The sequence below is a fragment of the Protomyctophum bolini genome (assembly GCF_963924005.1).
Source record: "Protomyctophum bolini genome assembly, chromosome: 5".
NCBI lineage: Eukaryota > Metazoa > Chordata > Actinopteri > Myctophiformes > Myctophidae > Protomyctophum > Protomyctophum bolini.
This window is the reverse complement of record NC_137866.1, coordinates 7551151-7571902: the sequence shown is the minus strand read 5'-3', so window position 1 is coordinate 7571902 and position 20752 is coordinate 7551151. Positions and strand designations below refer to the sequence as shown.

General features: G+C 43.0%; 1 protein-coding gene across 2 annotated transcripts; it reads right to left on the bottom strand.

Annotated features, from left to right (window-relative positions):
* Window positions 1-2446: 2446 nt before the first annotated feature.
* On the bottom strand, window positions 2447-19561 carry LOC308315715 (putative helicase mov-10-B.1). 2 transcript variants are annotated; one of them, XM_080763832.1, is made up of 25 exons: window positions 19357-19561; window positions 18938-19046; window positions 16258-16524; window positions 16036-16095; window positions 15812-16005; window positions 15270-15366; window positions 14995-15139; window positions 14295-14547; window positions 13678-13806; window positions 11942-12104; window positions 10575-10735; window positions 9758-9934; window positions 9498-9610; window positions 8771-8967; window positions 7714-7811; window positions 7425-7522; window positions 6666-6764; window positions 5673-5778; window positions 5321-5438; window positions 5020-5211; window positions 4810-4881; window positions 4602-4727; window positions 4417-4505; window positions 3980-4092; window positions 2447-3477 (listed from the first exon to the last, which is right to left on the bottom strand). In XM_080763832.1, exons 1-25 carry the CDS (start codon window positions 19491-19493, stop codon window positions 3416-3418), a joined length of 3375 nt encoding a protein of 1124 aa, XP_080619958.1. In that variant the 5' UTR covers window positions 19494-19561; the 3' UTR covers window positions 2447-3415. The 2 variants fall into 2 exon arrangements, with proteins under 2 accessions (XP_080619958.1, XP_080619959.1); XM_080763833.1 differs by having other exon boundaries at window positions 16273-16524.
* Between the last annotated feature and the right edge of the window lie 1191 nt (window positions 19562-20752).

The window sequence follows — 20752 nt, the reverse complement described above, 5'->3', positions numbered from 1 at the left end:
TTATTTTAAGCAATCCCCAGATGAAAATCTTGTTGGAAAAGTCTTGACAGTGTATCAAACTAATCAAAGTCATGCTTCTCAGGGAAAAATGGTCTTTCACAACAAGTCTTAGCTTTATAAGTAGCCCATAACCACAGCGCTGCCTGCCACATCAAATTTGAATATGACTTTTTTGTGTACTGGCTCTTCGACAGAACTTTGGGCAGTTCTCTGCCGTTTCCATGGTAATACCCACATAGTTTCAGATAAAAGGAAGCAAAGACCCGTGGAGTACTGATGCTATTTCTGTATGCTAGGGAGAGATATGTGTTCTCAAGTACAGCAGTTCACAGAGAACTCCATCATATCTCATGGAGTTTTGCTGTTGACACTGTTGTTTCTCTGTTTCTGTAATCTGTATGTCTCTCTCTCTCACGCTATTTATATATTATGTGCTACTGTATTTACCATCTGGCATAGCTCACATACAGTACTCAGACATGGGGGTGCGTGTACCACACAAATCTGCCATTTAACACAGGATATCCACCCTGACCCTGCATGCATGCATGGGCCTTCCCTTAACACACAACATTGTGCACCGCAGTAGCGTCAACTCCGTGGGTGCTCAGGAGCAGAAGCACCCACAGCCAATAATAAGTTGCGGGGCGGGTGGGCACCTTAAATTGATTGATTGATTGATGAATTTATTAACAGATTGGAGAATTACAGTACATTTCAAGCACAACTCAAAACAAAACTGTTAATTGTGGACGACACCATAAAGCATTACACTTGTTTACAATAAGGCCCACCATGTTCAATTCATCATAACAATTAGAGACGTACAAATATACTCTATATAGAAAAAAAAATATCAGGAAATCATCATAGAGGAGGTAAAAAAGGAAAGAAACAAACGTACATACAGTGAGGGGAAAAAGGGGTGGGTGGGGGATTCAGGTTTTACGGGGGCCAGTTTTGAATTGCGGCCGTCCGTAGGTGCCCTTTGAGAGCGGTTTTGAAGGAGTCAAGGGACTTGCATGTCTTAATGACTGTTGGTAGGACGTTCCACATTTTGGTGGCATAGGAGCGAAAATAATTGATTGATTGTGCCGAAACTGGGTTGCACATGGTTAGTTGCGCTCCCTCTGGTGTTATGGGTGTGGACTTTGTTGACATTAAGGAAGTATTTAGACAGGTACATGGGTATCTTATGGGTGTGGCCTTCATTGACATTAAGGAAGTATTTAGACAGGTACATGGGTATCTTGGTGCTGTAGCGTCCGCCCAGCCCCCCAATCCTGATACCATCCCTTATGACTGACCGCCCTAAAGTCTTTGCATTGGTTCTGCAATGTTCTTTTTTTCCCCCTGTCCCTACATTTTATTAAATGTATGTAGATGTATGCTTTGTTTTTGCTTAAATGTAAGTCGCTCTGGATCAAGAGCGTCTGCTAAATGCCTAAATTGTAAATTGTAATGTCATCACGTATCAGATGGCGGCAATCTCTGATCGTCTGGCTACACAACACTATTTGGTATATGCCACATCGTACATTAATTTCAGTCAGACAACTCTTAGAGTGAATTTAGAATAGGCCTATATATTTATTGAGCAAAATTGAGCATAGATTGGCGTCAGGGCTCTGTCCCTATTTATTCCCTCCCTGTAACATTAACATTTTAGTTAGGTTATAAGCCAAATAGAATTACAGGGAATGAATAAGACCCCCATGCAGGGGGATCTAGAAACAGAGCCTACACAGGTGGATGCTGGGGAGGCGGTGGGGTTTGCTAAAACCTCATGAGCAGCAGGTTAGCATTAGCAACAAGGGAGACAGCAGCGGCGCATGTCCGCACAGCAGGAGAGAAGCCAGGAATAAGCTTTAATGTTTCTAGGGAATAAGCAGGTAGGCAGGTAGCCGCTCTGATCAGGTAAAGAGTGCATGAGACTAGTCACCTGATCAGGTAGGCTCGCTCACGAGTTGTCTGCCTGAACTAGCCAAGCAAGCTTTGCATCATTAGAACAACAACATGGTCATTGTAGAACATACATTCAATCTTCATATGACCACCGCGCTCTGACTATAGGTGCGCCACCCGTTCAAAACATTTCAAAATAAAGGGTAGTGGGTCGCACACACCAAGAGTGCAGTTCAAATATAGTTTATTTCATATTTGAAACAAATGGACAAATGTTTCAGCTATCCAGCCGAAACGTTTGTGGCCCCCGGGCCGCCAGTTGCCCATACATGATGTAGGATCATAGCTAAAGCAAGAACCTACTATCAGTCTAAAACAGTGTAATATAAAAAATAATCTGTACAATCTAAATGACATTTTAGCCTTTGCATAAGCCTGCAAGGGCTACCTTGGATCTACCGCACTAGTTAGAGTGAAAATGATCGCTTGTGTTGTGAGAATACACAGAAAATCAGAGGCCCAAAAAATGCTGTATCGTTTATTTAAATGCATTTTTTACTGTAGCCAGTTGACAATGCCTCATGCTCCCAGAGTTGCCCGTCATTACATTAGAGGAGCTGCCTGAACTGCACTGTGTTTTAACAAACCTATAAAAAGATGAGTGCAAAAGGCGTTTCCTGAGTGCGAGGACAGAAGCCTTCACTCATACGTACATAAAGCATACCGTACAATAGACAGGAAGAGAGCCTCACGGTTTCACACAACCTTATGACATACAGTACGTGAGCAATAACACTACATAGTACATACATGGTGGGATAAAAATAAAATCAAAAGGTCAAGCTCATTGTTCCATTTTCAACACCAAGTTAGTTGAGGACAGTTTCCATTATAAGCGCTATAGACAGAGATGGTCTTTGGTGTTGAAACATGCAGGAATGTTTAGCAAAAGTATTCCTATTCAAGGGGTATTCAGGGTCTTAGAGATGCCTTTAGTTGAGCGGTAGTGTGATTTCCAAGGCCTGTTATAATCGTTATGATTCGCCATGGGTGGAGGTCGGCCTCTCGCCTGAAGCACATATGATAAATTACATATTTAAATATAATATTTAGCGTTTAATAAATATGTTTAATTTCATCCTAGAATCTTTTTAATTAATTTAATAAGTTATGTTGCAATTTCAAAATCGATTAAGTCTACAAATATCTCTGCATTCAATGACATTCAATTAAATTCATTCAATGACATACATGATGTAATAAAAAACTATGCAATTGTCCTTAGATCTAAACAATTCCTTATAAAAATATCAGTTGTTTCATATTCATAAGAAAATACATACGCTTAGTTTATGCTTATAGGGAAAACATTTTTTACAAGTAGTCTTATTTAAACAAGACATGCATGGAAAATGTCTTGTTTCTAAATATGGATGAGTCCAGCCTAGCAACTCTGTAGAAGAGCAGGATAATATCTTTATATTGGAACAGGTCCTAAATGTAGTCTCTTTCAATGTTCATTCCTCCACTCTGAGGCCGGCTGCAGCTGAACAACACTCTCCTCCGTCGCCACTGGGGGGCGCCATTCACAACAAGAGAGGACAGGGGGAAGGAAGGAAGGAAGGCATTAACAATGGATCGAAAATAAACAGATACATGACTGCATAAGGAAAAGTGTGTGGTCCGTTTGTGAGACTATTCTTGGTTGGACTATGTTTCAGGTTCGCCCAGCTGATGGCTGCTCAGGTGGTCATACTGAGGGCTCGGGGTGGGGGCCGTTAAGTGGGGGTCGAGCTTAGGGAGACCTCCACATGTATACTGGGCAGACAGGGCGTGAACAGGTGGCCTTCTGATTACCAGCCTCTCTAACCACCTATGTGTCTGCCAAGGCGCTCGGTGGCAAAGGGATACATTACTTGTAGTAATAAGTGCCTGCTCCAAATTAATTAATAAAACTATGGTCTCTACAAAAGGTTAAGGAGGTACTTTTTAACGCTATAGATTATTATAGTTTAAGGATTCAGTTTGGGGTTAGGATTTATTTTTTCTTTGCTTTGTGTGACTTGTCTCTCACCTTTAGGCTGCATGTGGATGTAAAGGTCGGCCAATCTGCTCACCACCTCCTCCTCGTCCTCTGTGTGAGGGAAACCAGCATATCCTCCCTCATCACTGCAGTACTGAATAAACCTGCATGGAGCAGAGAAAAGAGTGTGAAAGAAGGAGAAAAAGAACCAAGAGAGAAAATAAACAGAATTGACTAACACTAGTTGTTGCGATCCTATACTCTGAGGGCGAACATTTGGTGAACTTGGTTTGGTTGTGAGCTTGCAGACCGGCTAGTTTTGGCAAAGGAAAAAGGTAAAAAAAAAGGTGAATTATAATGCCCTGGGTTGACTCTATGAACGCTCTACGAATTACACATATATAGGGTTTAGCGGTTAATTAAAACCTACATTTGTCAAATGACACAATAATTGTATACCGGTAGTTCGATTTAGAGGCAATACCCACCTGGCCCAGGTGGGATCCGTTTTAAGCACTCTGGGGTTTCCCACCACAATCAGAAGGGCTTTGGCTCGGGTCAGCGTCACGTTGAACCTCTGTCAAGTACAAGAAGACCACATGGATTGGCAGGGGCTCATTTACAGACTTTTGTAAACAAGGGTCAGGACCGCAAGTCATTTTATGATCCGCACCTTCACATTCTTCACAAAGCCCAAGCTGAACTGTTGATCGAGCTCAGCATATTTGGGGCTGCTGCGGACTGTGGACACCAGGATCACCTTTCTCTCCTGGCCTTGGAACTCCTCTACCGAACCAACCTGATACACACATACACACAAGTCAAAAAGGAGTCGTTTCTGAAACGTCATATTTAATATACAGCCGATGATACCTCCATACCTTCAGGTCCTTCATGTTCATTATTTTCAGGGAGTTTTCCACTGACTTGAGGGCCTTGCGAATTTTCTCCACCTTTATAAATATATAACATTGTGTTTAATTGCGTTGTGTCTTTCATTTACTAATAACTTCTCTACTGACAGTATTATGTAAATGGGTATAAATGGACCAATCTTTGGTGTTAAATACTCGGATATAGTGTGCGCAAACCTGTTTTCTGTAAGGGGAAACGATGCCAATGTCTTTTGGCTCAATCTTGGACAGGCCATTCTTGCCCTGCGTCTCAAGGATTTTCTTCAGGTAGTCCATCAACATCTGCACCTCTGCTACGTTGAAGAACGAGGGACTGTTAGCCTCACGCACGTCAATACCCGTCACTCCATGGAAGATCACGGGAAAGTCCTGAAACAAGAGGGCAGGAAGAAGAGATGCATTCAAGAAATATCTCATCAATCCCTGCATGCCCGTTTGTGTTTGTGTGCGCTCAGAGAGAAGGCAGGAAAGAAGTTACCATCTTGGGCAGGTGTTCCCATCTACAGTAGGAGTTGCGGGTAATCTCATTCGCAAAAACCTGGAGCTCTCCGTCATAGAAGAGTTCATTGGGAATGTTCAGAATGGCAGGGTGGGACCTGGAAAACAGTGTACATACAGAGACTGAAGACTATATACTAAAGACTGAATATACAGAGTAGGACAGAGACAAAACAAAGTGGGCCTACATGCCAAGACCAACAAGGGTAGATCAACTATACAAGGTTGAAAATCAGCCATGACCTGCAGGCATACCATGAGTTGGAAATGTCTTAGTAAGTAAATAGGGCTTTTTTTCCCCTTTCTTTTTTAACGGAGGTAAATGAACATGCCTGTAGTTTCTTAGCAGTTTGGTGACAAATGGTTTGGCGAACTCTCCTCTCTCGTTCTTGAGGTACAAATCCACATGCTTCATCAGACGTTCCAACAGGGACAGGGCTGCAAGGATACCATAAGTCAACATACAGTCTGTGCATCTTTGACCTGGTCCTACAAAATGGTCCCTAATAAATTGTCTACATCCACCTGTCCACTGAATGCATGCAAATCCAGTTTTTGAAACCAGTTTTTTCTACCCATAACTAGGGCTTTAAGCAACTATTCAACTTGTCGACAAGTAAATCCACTACTTGACATTGTTGGTATTAGTTGACTAGTTGATAAGAAAGAAAGGCCTCAAGATCAGATAGAATGCTAGATTATAGTCACCAATGTACACAGTTTTTAAATGTAAAAGGTTTCTGTAGACTCTTTTACATAATAGGTAGTTAACTACCTAGTTTATTTTAGTCGACTAGTCTGTTAACTACCTAGTTTACTAGTTGACTAGTCGGTTAACCGACTAGTCAGCTAGTAAACTACCAGTAAGACGCGCAAACGCGGGAAGCGAACGCAGCTCGTACATATTTGGGTTTTGGACGTATAGCTGCTTTGGGGACTCCTTATATGGTTATGGCTGAGTCATGGTGACGTATTGATGCAACACACTCCATATTTGGACGTAGCTCCATATATGGGCACAAAGGGAGGACACACACACAGACAGACAGACAGACACACAGACAGACATGATCTGCTAGGTCTCATAGTAAGTGCTCACTGCATTCGCAACTAGGCAACTAGTAAAAATCACTAGAAGTGAAAGCCCTACCCATAACTTGCATAATGCGTAGGCTATTGGTCGATATAGAGATACCAGTGTGTATTTAATATTTGTACAATCTCAGATATTGGTGTGTGTGTGTGTGTGTGTGTGTGTGTGTGTGTGTGTGTGTGTGTGTGTGTGTGTGTGTGTGTGTGTGTGTGTGTGTGTGTGTGTTATTTACTCATGCCATGCTTCATTGCCAGTGGAGATCGGACAATAGGCCCCAGCTGGTTTGGATCTCCAGCCAGTACCAACTGAGTAGACGTCGTCTGGAGCAGACCTAAACACATGGGGAAAAAAGAAAGAAAAAAAAACACTTCATCACTGCGAATACACCCGCTGCAACGCGTGCGTGCGTGCGTGCGTGCCCCGTAGGTCCAGAAACTGAGAAGAAAAGTGTTTGTCGGCTACCTCTTTTCACAAACAAAAACTAAATAAATCAATATAAACTAAGCTACAGTATGGTGACTAAAACTAAGAAAGACTAAAAATATTGAATATTTCGTTAATATAATACATAATAAAAAACTAGACAGAAATGTCAGGGAGGGCCTAGTGGAGAAGAGTTCCAGTAGACCTAAAAGACAAGTCGTTTTATGTTTGCTTGTGCGCCTGTGTTGTGCTCTGAAAATAGCAGATCTACAAGCTGCAATGAGCTGTGAGCTTGTAGATCGATAGATTATCAGCATGAAACCAAGTGTAAAATCAGCCATTACAACGCCATCAAGGCCCGCCAAAAAGCATCCGTCGACAAAATCAACTATCTTATGATATTTAAAAAGAACTAGACTAAACACTAAAGCATTTCAGATGACTAAAATATTACTAAAACTAAATGGAATTTTATTCAAAAGACTAAATTAAATCAAAATGTCCCGTCAAAATGTGTGTGTGGTGTGGTGTGTGTGTGTGTGTGTGTGTGTGTGTGTGTGTTCCTAACCTGCCAGAGGGAGGATGCACTCCGTCTCCATAGCTTGACCTGCCTCATCCACAAATATGTGAGTGAAATGTCCTGGGGGAACGCCTCCCGTCACCAGTCTAGAGACGCCATTGGCATTAAAGCAGGGTTTAATGATTAAAGGACAGTGCATATTACAGTTAGCAAATCAGAAACATGATTCTCTCTCGTTGTTGTAGTTTCACTGGCACAGAAATAGCTTCCGTAAACTGAATTTGGGGAGAGTGATGGTTCCGGTTTGTGCTGTAAATAGAATTTAGCATCGGTTTACCGTCCAGCAGTCAGCAACGTGGTCACCACAATCTTATACTGCATCAGAACGTCTGCACTGGGAAACACAAAGCTGTCCCCCTCTAGGTTACAGCATCCCTGTTCAAATGAAAAGGTGTTATACTGCATCTATTTACAGGCATTTAGCAGACGCTCTTGATCCAGAGAGACTTACATTAAGCAAATATATAGAAAGTAGTTATCATGAAACATGTAGGCTATAAACTAAGAACGTAACAGTGGAGTATCTATCTATGACTACATAAAATGCTATTCTAGTGCTGTCTATGTAACGAGCTATAAATCTGTCTAAAATACTATCCAAGTCTACATAAAGTGCTATCTAAGGGGCTAGGCTAGGGCAAGTGCTACGGGCCATGGTGGAGTCTGAAGAGGTGGGTTTTCAGACTACGGCGGAAGATTGGGAGTGAGGCTGCAGTTCTGACTGTGATGGGAAGTGCATTCCATAGTTTTAGTGCATTCCATTCCATCAGAGCGTCTGTACTGGGAAACACAAAAGCTGTCAGCTTCCCTGATGTGTGATTAAGCACTTAATCCCTATACACTTCACTGAAGTGTATAGGCTACTGCTTGTTGTAGACTACTGTATTGTCAAATGTCAAGAACAGGGACAGTCACACACTATGTTTGCAGTTCCTGTGTGGAGTGACATTGCCCTCTACTGGCAACACTAATTCTGCAACCAATGACCAAGTTTTAGAAATAATATAACTACAGTTAAATCTTATATACCTGCATGGAAGATGTAACAATATTACAATATCATCTGCTAGTTTTGCAAGATGTTAACGAATTTTGAAAACGTTTGAACAACTTGTGAAATGGCACATTCTGCAGAACATGAGTTATTTTACTTTTGGTGCTTTTACGTATATTTTGATGCCAATAGTTTAGTACTTTCACTCAAGTAAAATAAATACAGGACTTTACTCTGTAACAACAGTGTCACAATATTGCTAGTTTTACTTGTACAGTACAATAACCTTGACAAGTTGTACTGACCAGCAGTTGTGGTTTTTAACAGTATAGGTACTGACCAGGAGTTGTATAGGGACGTCTCTAGGGTCCCGGCTGCTGGCATACATGCGGAAGACCTTGTGCTTGTCCACATGCTCCACGATCTTCTTACAGAGGAGGTCAGTGGCACTGTTGGACGGAGCACAGGCCAGGATGTGGCAGGAACCCTGGGTCTTCTCGATCTGCTTGATGGACTCAACCACAGTCACCGTTTTGCCTGACAAACACAAATTCTGTAATTTCATGCACAGATCATAACTTGACATCTTATTATGTCATCATACCTTTTGTCAGCTCATAATATCACAACAACCCCTCTCTTTTAATTTATTTACTTTTTTTCTACCCCTTCCTCCAGTATTGTCTGCATTGGGGAAGAGTGGGTGGGCATAGTGGGTGGACGGGAGGGAAATGAGGGGTGCCTATTCCTATGTAGCCTATTAACAAATGTATGTTGACAAGGATTTTTTTTTTAAAAACCCAATAAAAATATTTAAATAAATAATATCACAACAACAAAGACAAAATGAAGCTAGAACTAAACTAATTATTAAGTTTGTTAAAACTAAAATCAAATTGAAATCTAAATAAAAATGTACTCATAATCTTGATCCCTAAAAGTTGGTTCGGAAATGGAACCGAAAAATACTTTATTCTGGCCCTGAAGTGGGAGCCAAAGTGGGCATGTCACTATATTGACTTTAAAAGACGCACATGTGATATAAAGTTATTTTGGTGGAGAAGTACCTGTACCAGGTGGTCCAAACACCAGATAGGGAGCCGGTTTAGAAGACTGTGCCACAATGTGTTGTACGGCTGCATACTGCTCTGGGTTGCCTTCCAGCTGTCTGTCAAATAGACTAACGGAGGCAACGGGAAGTTAATTCCTTTCAACCAGAACGACACAATTAAATTTGCGTTTTATCCTTTTGACTGTGGTGGGGAAACACGTTTCTTTTCATACATATCGGTAAAGAAAGAACATCTCAAATCAAAATGCAGCAGACCTGAGCGTGGGCAGTTGTAGTTGCTGGTCTGAGGGTGTGTGCGCCGTGGGAAACAGCACCTCCAACAGGCTGTGTTGAGACACCAGGTCTATGGCTCTGTGCTGGAGACGCATGGTCATACGGTTGATCGTGAACTCCACACTGAACCTCATGCCGTCCACCAGGGTGGCTAGCAGCCTGGAGGGAAAAGACAAGCCAGACATGCATGGAAATTAGAGTCGCAACTACCCTTTATTTATTTACTTAATTTATTTTTTATCCCACTATTTTGCAACCCCTTTTTTCACCCAGTGATTATCTAATGTAATCCTGGGCACTACACTTCCTCTGCCAACCAGGGGGGCAGCGAACTGACCTCATGCTTCTATCTACAGTATGCATGAGGAGTCCAAGCTGCTTCTTTTCACCTGACGGGGGAGAGTTTCACCAGCCGGATGTAGCGAGCGGAAGAACACGTTATTCCGACCAGTTCCTTTCCCCTCCATCATGCGCTCCGGCTGGCCAGGGGGAGGTAGTTTAGAGACCAGGATTGCTGCACGTTTTTTGTGAGGGTACCTACTACCTACGCTAGGGGACACGGGGAGAACATGCAAACTCCACACAGAAAGGCCCTTTCGCCAACCCTGCCTCGGGTATGGGCACTGATGGCGCGGAGGAGAGAACACGCCCCCCTGCGCTCACAGCATCCCCAGCGTGAATCGAACCCAGGACCTTCTAGCTGTGAGGCGACAGCACTACCGACTGTGCCACCGTGCCCCCGCAACTACCCATTATTGAACGGACATCAAAACGTTCCCGAGTTCCTCTTGGTTCTTACTTGGCGCTGAAGCCCAGTTTCACCTGTTCCTGCTCCACACGGTGGATGTAGCCCCGGTACTTTAACACTTCCCCCCCAGCACATCCTGCCTCGCCAGAAGGCCTCACCAGCAGCTGGTCCCCACGCAGCAGGGAGGGCCGGTTCTCAGACACCCCTGGAACCTGAAGGGACAGACGGGTACAGTATGTACACAGTGGTGTAAAGCAGGTGGTTCTCAGACACCCCTGGAACCTGAAGGGACAGACAGGTATGTATGTACACAGTGGCGTAAACGTAAAGCAGGTGGTTCTCAGACACCCCTGGAACCTGAAGGGACAGACAGGTATGTATGTACACAGTGGCGTAAACGTAAAGCAGGTGGTTCTCAGACACCCCTGGAACCTGAAGGGACAGACAGGTATGTATGTACACAGTGGTGTAAAGCAGGTGGTTCTCAAACCTTTTGCAAGTCAAGGACCACCAAATTGGTAACACTTAAGATTTTTTTTTTTTTAATACTCAAAAATAGCAGATGTACTCCTCTAGGGTAATTTGACAGCTTTAGTCACTAATAATTACTTTGCAGATTTTGATTATGAATAGTCAATAAAAATAAATAAGCTTGCAGAAAAATAAAATTCCAAATTCTTAGTACTACCACCTGACCACCAGATAAATTGGTTTAAAAAAACAATTGGACTCCCCTACATTATGAGATTACAGATTATGTCTCGTTTATTATTAATTGAATACACAGAACCACAATGTAACCAAGCCTCTATAGTCTAGGCCTATAGGGCCTTTTGTTTTATCTGTTTAACAATCATTATATTCTTTAATCCATGTTTTGATCCGAAATGTTAGTCAGTCAAAGTGGGACAGTGGCCGCGGCCATTTTGAAGATGCGCGCGCACCCACTTGCACTCTATGTGCTGCTTTCAATAGCCTGTATCTCCAAATCGGCGCGAATGAATGTCGTTTCTGGTGAAAACAAGGTTTATGGCCGGGTTTTTTCACCACCGACCGAGAGAACAACAACCGGTCAAGACACCACACACAGCATTGTAACATATTTGGCTCTTCGAAATAAGGGCCGATTCATACTCATATTTTACCGCTGTTTCGGCGCTGTAGTGCCGAAATGATTTCGGCCCGTCAGAAATTTTCAGTAGCACCGAAGAGCCGACTTTAGGACGGTACCCGCCCCCCCCCCCGAACCTCAAATGACGTCACATTGTAGACTCTACAGCGCCGAACCGACTAACCGCCGAACTAAAATAGGAGTATGAATCGGCCCTAAGGGTTGCGCACGATAAAACCGCGAGAGATTACTTGATCCTGGCGGTCAAACGGTGTTAATAAATAAATCAATCAGCATGAATACTCACAGCAAGAGCGATGAGTTTCTGGTCGTGCTGGTCTCTGATCAAGGGAGTTTCCGCCATGTTGAATTTCTTCATGTCCACAGACATTTGAAGCTCTTCCAGGTATAGAAGCATCTGGAACCTCTCGGTGTAGTTCTGTCTGCTCAGGGGACTCTCCAGCATGGCCCTAAGTAACGAGGGATCAAAGGATTTCCAGACTTTGTGTTTTAAGCATTATGTTATAGGCTACTTTAGCTATTGAAAAATAGCAGATCTACAAGCTCATAACGCGGCACCGAGTGCAGCGCTACGAGCTTGTAGGTCTGCTATTTGTTATCGTGAAAATGTGGCGTAAATCTTTGAATATATATTCTTTCACCGCGAACGTTTTTAACTCAAATCTTTGCTTCTGGAGGGTCCCTGGAACAACATATTTTCAGATGGCCAATTACAGTTTTGGAGTCCTTGACATTAACATGGAATAGTTTGAGCACCACTGACATAGAAACATATGGTTTTTCAGAAAGACATGCCTAAATGGGTTAACAAGCACAGTGGCATTGCATTCCATCAGGGGTCCAGCCCAAAGCATTATTGAATTGAATGAATGAGATGCATGCTTTAATAAATAGTACACAGAACTTTGTGACAAAGACATGCACTCCACGCAGTATACTTTTTCTCCTTTGGGGCGATACAGATGGAGTTGTTTTAGGCATGGTTTAATATCCGACTGGATGGGGGAAGGTGCAGTGATGCGGCAATCGTTTCAATAAGAAAACGTCAATCCCCATACAAGCAACAACAAATTGCCCAGAAATGTGTGTTGTATCCTCGGTGTGATCAAAACTAAACAGCTTTAATTAAATAGAATACTTTTTCGTCCGGATAGGTTTATACAACTGGGAAATAATGTCATAAAAAGATACTGTTTCTGTTTAACGTATACTGAATACTGTGATGACTTAAATACTATATTGACCCTAAAAGAAATTCCAGGTGCATTAGACATTGACAAAGCTGAGTGCTAAGGTCCAATGTACCCTGAGTCTCAGGTACACATTCCTCACCTGCATAGTATGATGACAACATTATGGTAGTGTCACTACTTAAATATCGAGTGTTATTGAAATGACCAGTGTACTACTACCGTCTGAATAACAAAAGTATTGATACATAACAAAAGTATCTATAGCACCTTGTGACATACTTTAAATATTTATAGTTACCACATTTATTAATATTGTTCTATTGTCGGTATTAACATACTTTCAGCTAGACCTGCGCCGCCCATTCCACAGTGGCACTTGCCATCTTGACTCTCACATGAGAGAGAGTTGTAATTAAGTAACTCTATGCAGGTGAGAGAGAGAGCGAGGGTCACATGTGTGGGAGGATATGCTGTGGCGATGCATGGCATGGGTGCAAAAACAACATGTTAATTATGTCTTCTTGAAGTGTGCTGTAAACACTGTAACCATTTGATTTATTTATGATAGTCTGAGTGAGGGCTAGGGCAACTTATCACATTGTCAAGTCCATATCAATTATGAAATGGACTTGACAACTTGTGCAAGCCCAAATAAGAAACTACATTTTACAAACAAGCCCAAAAACCTGCCATTTAGAAGCAACTTTACAGAAGAATAAGCCAAAGGTCACTTATAATAAGCAAACCTGGCCGCAGCACTTTCCCCGTTTTGTTCAGTAAAGCCACTCTCAGAAAATAAGTCGTTTTCCGATTCTGGCTCTAAACTTACCGAGCATCCAGAACTTCTTTCCTGTGAGAGGTGAGGCTGGGGTGTTTGTCCATGAGTGTCAGATCTCTCACATATTGTGGTATCCTGTAGTTGGTCAGAGCGACCACGTGTTCAAGGTTCCCTGAAGGACTGGGCGAAACGGAAGGAAAAGAGAACAGTGAGAAACAAGAAAACATTTTATTTTAGGAGTAAAAGGCAGGTTCTGTCCAATCATCACGCTTATAGGTGACATAGGTATCGGCAATTGTTGTGCAGCTGATGTGTCCTGATTTTTTAATCACTTTCAATTTGGCATAACTAATTTGGGCATGTTAGTATAGGCCTTACTAGTTACTGCATCTACAAGCTCACAACACATTGTGCTGTGAGCCTGTAGATCTGCTTATTTTGAACATTTTTATAGGGCCAGTGGTTACATTTCAGTTTATTATGTTTATGTCTTTCCAAATTATTATAATTTTTAATTTCACATTTTCTCAAAAGCTGAGTTCATTTTATTTTATTATTTGAACATTTTGCACACAAAATATTGATCAAAACATTGGCTAGGATTCTCCAAACATCGGGATCCGACCAAACGATCGGGCAATCAGTTCAACATTACAGAAGTCTCCTACCATTCAGGACGCTGGCCATCCTCGATGGGACACCGAGGCTCTGCGGTCAGGCCAGCACTGGAGCGTGGCTTGTAGGGGGCTGTTGGAGCCAGCTCTCTGGCTAGAGAGGTCGAGTGTTGGGCCTCTATGAAGCGCACGATGTGGAAGGACCTGGAGGAGGGCAGCAGGTCCGCTTTGAACTCAAAGGCCAGGGTGGCTGGATAGAAGCCCACCTGGCTGGCGTGAAACAGGACCTGGATCTCATAGCTAGCACCTGAGGGCAACACGGAAGAGGAGGACACGTGGATTGTGAGCCAATGATAATAAACAAAGTCATCTCAAATATAATAGCCAATGCAGTTATGCAAGTCAAAATAAAACCCATTCTGGACTTTATACCTCCAATTTGGTAATATGTATTTCCGGGAGGTAAATCTGAAAGCATCCCACAGACACAGAACGCTCTCAAACTCGCCATATGAGTCTTATCAAAGATAATTAATTTAGGAAGATGGCAAAACATTGCCACTATAGAGGCAAATGGTACACAAATGGTCTCCTAATTTGCTTGCTGGGACAGAGAACTGAAAATGTCCATTGTAGAATCAGAATGTTGGGAATATTGTGTAGCCAACGGCCAAGCTATACACCAGGCAATTTGTTTTCAGTGAACATTGTGTGTGTGTGCGTGCGTGCGTGCGTGCGTGCGTGCGCCCCTTGCCTGATCCAAGCTGAAGCGGATTGCTTCGGGATACATTCTGTTCATCTCTGAGGCTAAAGTAGCTGCTGATGCAATGCAGTGCAGAATAGTAGGTGAAGTACACTGGGCTGGAGCCAGAGTTCTCGATGTAGAGTCGGGCCACGTACTGTTAAGAGATGTATAGCAAAGTCAATTTCATTGTTAATCAACTTTTAAGTGTAGTTCAAATGAGTCACTTCAAGGTCTTAGCAGTAGCACACACATACTGTTCTTTTTGTACTTTTGCCAGACTTTACCTCATGCTCGCCCTCGACATGGAAGCGCAGTGTGCCATCCTTCAGCTCGTGATCTGATGTGATGGTGATGCCGCCACGATCAGAGATGAACTGAGCCCTGCACGGTTGAGAGATCAGAGACATAGGCAGGGCTGAGCAATATATCAATATTATATATACCAGTAGATATCTGGGATTTTGGACATGACGATATTGTCATATGGTTCCACTTACTTGTAGGGGTCCATTTTGAACCCCCTCAAGTAACCCAGAGGACCCCTGGACCTCACTTTGAGAACCACTGCCATAAATGCAACACTGTGTATGATTGAATTTGTGTTGATCAAAAATTATAATGAAGGCCAAAATGATATAGATTTATCAAAATATAGGAATCCTTAAAAGGAACCATAAAGGAACTGCCTAAAGGATCCCAACCCTATTCACACTGTGCAGTAGGCTACATGTGCCTATACCCTATTCACACTGTGCAGTAGGCTACATGTGCCTATACCCTATTCACACTGTGCAGTAGGCTACATGTGCCTATAATGGTCTTATACTTGTCAGCGGCGAGTCTGTCCATGAGGAGCCGGGCCAGCTTCCTGCGGGCTAGAACACCCGTCTCTGCATCACCACCAGGGCTGGCTGAGGTTCCCAGCGGCTCAGCAGAGGACATCTGGGCAGGGCTGCAGTCCACTGGTCTTGCTGGACTCAGGGTGGACACCTGGGCAGTGGACACCTGGCCAGTGGACACCTGGGCAGTGGACACCTGGCCAGTGGACACCTGGGCACTGGACACCTGGGCACTGGACACCTGAGCACTGGACACGTGGGCACTGGACACCTGAGCAGCAGGGCTGCAGTCCACTGGTCTTGCTGGACTCAGGGTGGACACCTGGGCAGTGGACACCTGGGCAGTGGACACCTGGGCAGTGGACACCTGGGCACTGGACACCTGAGCAGCAGGGCTGCAGTCCACTGGTCTTGCTGGACTCAGGGTGAACACCTGTGCACTGGACACCTGTGCACTGGACACCTGTGCACTGGACACCTGAGCACTGGACACCTGTGCACTGGACACCTGTGCACTGGACACCTGAGCACTGGACACCTGTGCACTGGACACCTGAGCAGCAGGGCTGCAGTTCATTGGTCCTGGACTGAGGGTGGACACCTGGGCAGGAATGCAGTTCACTGGTCTGGGACTCATTGTGGACATGGCCATGCGTGTTAATCCCGGCAGGTGCCATTGATCCTGATGTAACATTCTCTCCTGAAGCAAAAAACAAATAAATGTATTAGTATTATTACTACAAGTCCTTACCCTCTGAATATATGAACAGCAAATGATGTTCAGTGTGGGTAATGATCTTGGGAAGTTGGTGAAGATTTCCATATACCACATTGGGTTGGGCACAAAAGTATGCTAATAGAGATGGATGGATGGATGGATGTATGGATGGACGGACGGATGGATAGATAGATAGATAGATAATGTTTCTGGGTGTCCAACCGATAACCCTAACGGCTGAACCGATCAAATAAAAACAAAAGCCTATGGGGCACCCGCACTCTTCTAACTTCTTCCCTGTTATTAGCCTACACTCCTGACTGTAGGCCATAGGAATTCCGAGAGAAAAGTACCTGCAATGGAGTTGTAGATTTTCCTATTCAAAGTCAAATTTCTTTCACAAATAAATGCTGTAATACAATCATAAGTACACCATTCATGTGTGGTGTAAATTTGGTGGTAATATTCTGCATATAAATGAAGTTATTGAATATTTTCACTTTCGGTGTTGCACTTTGTAGACTGTCCCTAACCTCTCAGCTAACCGTCTGCTGCCCATAGAGATGCATATAATCTATTAAACTCGGAGGTTGGCTTTGGTGTTTGTAATTAAAGCAGGGCACATTTAGACTGGAGGACAGGGTGTGGCGCTAGGTTCGGTGAGGTTGTCCGTGCGCCGTGGCGTTATGAGAAGGCGTCCTAAGCGAGCAGCAGTCTTGCTCTGTGCTAAGGAAGTGACAGCGTTCGGTCAATTTAGTGTAGATTATTATTTTTATCATCAATATAGTCAAGCATGATGCTTGCTTGAAGCATATAATGGGGTACAGCATATAATGGCAAAAGTCCACCATAGACATGTTATTATGAGCTACTTTCTGTCAATACATTCTGTGCAGGTGATCATTTTCAAAGTGTTGGAGTTGGGTAGCGCTCGTTGGAAATCACTCAACAGTTCCTCGTACCACCCGGTTTGAAGTTGCACATAATGCAGGAGGCAGCAGGAGGTTGCATTGTTGAAAACGAGCGCTTCCAAAAACACTTCATTTACAAAAATAATCACCTGCAAAGTAGCTCATAAGTTAACATGTCTATCTATGGTGGATGGAACTGAGATTTCCTGTACTTGCAGGGAGCTGTCAGTGGGATGTATAAGCAGCTCTGTTTGAAGAGGCCTTATAGTTTAAAAGAGAATTCCATGCTAGAAGGCTTTCTAACCTTTATTTGTAGTTGTTACGTCCCCAACAAATTAGGTCCAGGTGTTATTTTGTGCAAAAGCGCATTATTGGCCATTTCCCCTACCATAAGCCCTCAATGAATTTAATGGGGTGTTGTGCTAATTTGCTTATTTCCATCGCTCAAAAATTTGAGCGATTGTATATATCCTCTCTTCATAATGTAAATAGTATCCCAAGTGGCACACTTTACTACTTATTTTGATGGAAATAAGCAAATTGGCACAAAATCCCAACCCCCATTGAGGGCTTATATTAGGGGAAATAGCCAATAATGCACTTTTTCACAAAATAACACCTGGACCTCTTCGGTGGGGACAGAACTACAAATAAAAGGTAAGAAAGCATGGAATTCTCCTTTAAAGGATCTATATCTTGCCTTAGGTGCTAGGGGGAGGGAGTTGTGAACTAGTCAGTAGCTCGAGCCCAGTGTTTAGCTATAGCAGCCTACCTCCTTCTTATATAGACTCCAAATCCACAATAAAAATGACAATGATTGTTTGACTTCCTCATTTACACAAATACTCTTGACAAAGTGATATATGTCCCTTATTTGATCAACAAATTCCAATGCTAAGGTGGAACTGCAGAGCAGCTGTCAAATGATTCATCTGGTGTTGGGCCTAACAATAGCCTTGGCAAAAAGGGTTCCTACAAATTAACATCAATCAACTGAATTGAAAGCCATGAAAGACTGAAACTGCTAGTATGTGCCATGACTGCTTTGTACTAAAAATTAAAATATTGTCAACAAATGCATTAAAGATCAAGAAGAGACAGCCGCTCACCCAGCTTAAAGATTCTAGTAAGCTGCTGGACTGTAAATCTTTTAACAGAAGGAGAGGATATCCACACACTTGGGCCCAGTGTATATGCCCTCACTTTATTTTCTGTCCTTCACCTGAGCCCTCAAAATAGATGGGTAGGAGAAATAAACTTCACATCCCCTTCCCTTCATCAGCTGTATGCGGCACACCTGTGTGTGTGCACACCCTACGTGGAGCACTTCCTCCTGGGAATTGTAGTTTTACAATGAGTCAGAGATGGTGTTATGAGAAAGGAATCAGGATTCAGGAAGAAGAATAGTTTTTTATCCAGTGTCCTATTACGCCACGTAACGTGTGTGTTTGTTTGTGTGTGTGTGTGTGTGTGTGTGTGTGTACCTTGGGATTGAATATTACATTGGGTCCACATATCAAGGCTTTCTTGGACTTGGACCTTGATAGACTAAAGATGATACTGCCAAGGCGAGGGTCCTTGGCCCCACAGTCCCTTCAAGGAGAGAGAGAGAGACATAGCAAACTGATATCCCAATCCTATAGTCCTTTTTTAAACCAGAGTTGAACCAAAGTTCAGTAGAAAATAGAATAAGACACTAAGAAAACTAAATTAAAAAACACAAGAAAAATACTTTATATAAAAGAAAGACACCAATTGATAATGCACCATAATAACAATTGTATATCCCAGTCGTCATATCAAAAATATATACTATGTACCATTATATGAATGTATACTATGTACCATTATATGAATTTATACTATGTACCATTATATTGGCCTATAGTGTAGGTTAATTTACCTGCTTCTAAATTCGTTGTTGTAGATCTCTGTCAGCTGCTTTCTGTCAGCAATGTGTCCACGTCCAGTTTCCTCCAGGTGCTCAATGAAGTCCTGGCCAACATTCTGCTTCTGTTTCATTGACATTTTTCTCGCCATCGTTTTGATGAGAATAAATAAATAAAACAAAATAAAGGATAAATATCGAATAGAGAAGCCCTCTGGCATCAACCTTTACGTTGAACTAGTCTTGGACTAATGAGGGGCAAAGCTGTCTTTTATCTCCAGTAAACTGGCTGTGAGCCAGGTGACGCCTACACAGTACTGTGTGTGTGTCTAGATTTGATATAGTGAATGACATTCTTCCTGTAGGTTGTATAATTGTCTGGAAAATGAAACTGACAAGACCAGAGAATTCCACTTACCAGGGCAGTGTCTTGGGTGTACAGGGTTTGATGGGTTATGGCCATATATGGAGCGTGTCTTGAGAGTATACAGGGTTTGATGAGGTCAGATCAACATTCACCTCTATTATGGAGATATAAGGGTGGCAGCGGGGGCAGTGTCTTGAGTGTACAGGGTTTGATGAGGGCCCAGGTAGGGCCGGGCCTTAATTTCCGGGCCTGATGAGAATTTTTGTTTTCGCCGCACTAATAACTTTGGGCCCCGTCTACAGCTTGATGGACAGGTATCAGTCAAAAGGGAGACATCGAAGAGGAAGGACGGCTGGGGAAGGATCAACATATGCCACGTCAGGTCAGCTCCATATATGGAGGATCTAAGGGTTTGAGGTCAGATGTAGAGTTGCTGGCCGGCTACATTGATACTGTATATGCAGATCTAGGTGATAATCCAGTCTTCTCCATGTATAGCTATCCAGGGTATGATGAGGTCAGTTTCGTGATCTCCATATATGGAGACGGGCATACAGTATATGTGTCACGAGACGTGACCCTATATGGAGGCGTGATGAACAAACGGGAGATGCAGGTTTTCATAGTAAACTTTGCACTCATCGTAAGTCACTGAACGGACCTGCGTATCACCCGTTTAGAAATTGCACATAATGCAGGAGGCATTAACAAAAATGAGTGCTTCCAAACTGCAACACTTAGAAAAATAATCACCTGCACATAATTTCTTGACAGAAAGTAGCTCATAACATGTCTACGGTGGATTTTTATGAAACAAAAGCCCGGCAGATTGAAAGAGGATAATTCAAGCTTGGCCTAGAGCTGCAATGATGGTGAGTTTAACGTAATTTAATACAAGCAGATCGCAAACGCAAATTGGATGAGTAGGGAGTCAATGGAGGGTTGACTCCAGATTCATCCTATTATAAAAAAAATCTAGAGTTGCAAATTGCGGCTACTCAGAATGTACAGTTGTAAGAACATGGTACCTGTAGGATATTCTCT

Bases quoted from the DNA above. Each gene is read 5' to 3' on its own strand.
- LOC308315715 (XM_080763832.1), bottom strand. From the start codon at position 19,493: ATGGCGAGAAAAATGTCAATGAAACAGAAGCAGAATGTTGGCCAGGAC. The intron at 4,728-4,809 runs GTATGGAGGTAT...TGTGTGTATCAG, and splicing joins TGAACATGAAGGACCTGAAG to GTTGGTTCGGTAGAGGAGTT. The intron at 3,478-3,979 runs GTGAGAGACAAG...GGCGCCCCCCAG, and splicing joins CATCCACATGCAGCCTAAAG to TGGCGACGGAGGAGAGTGTT.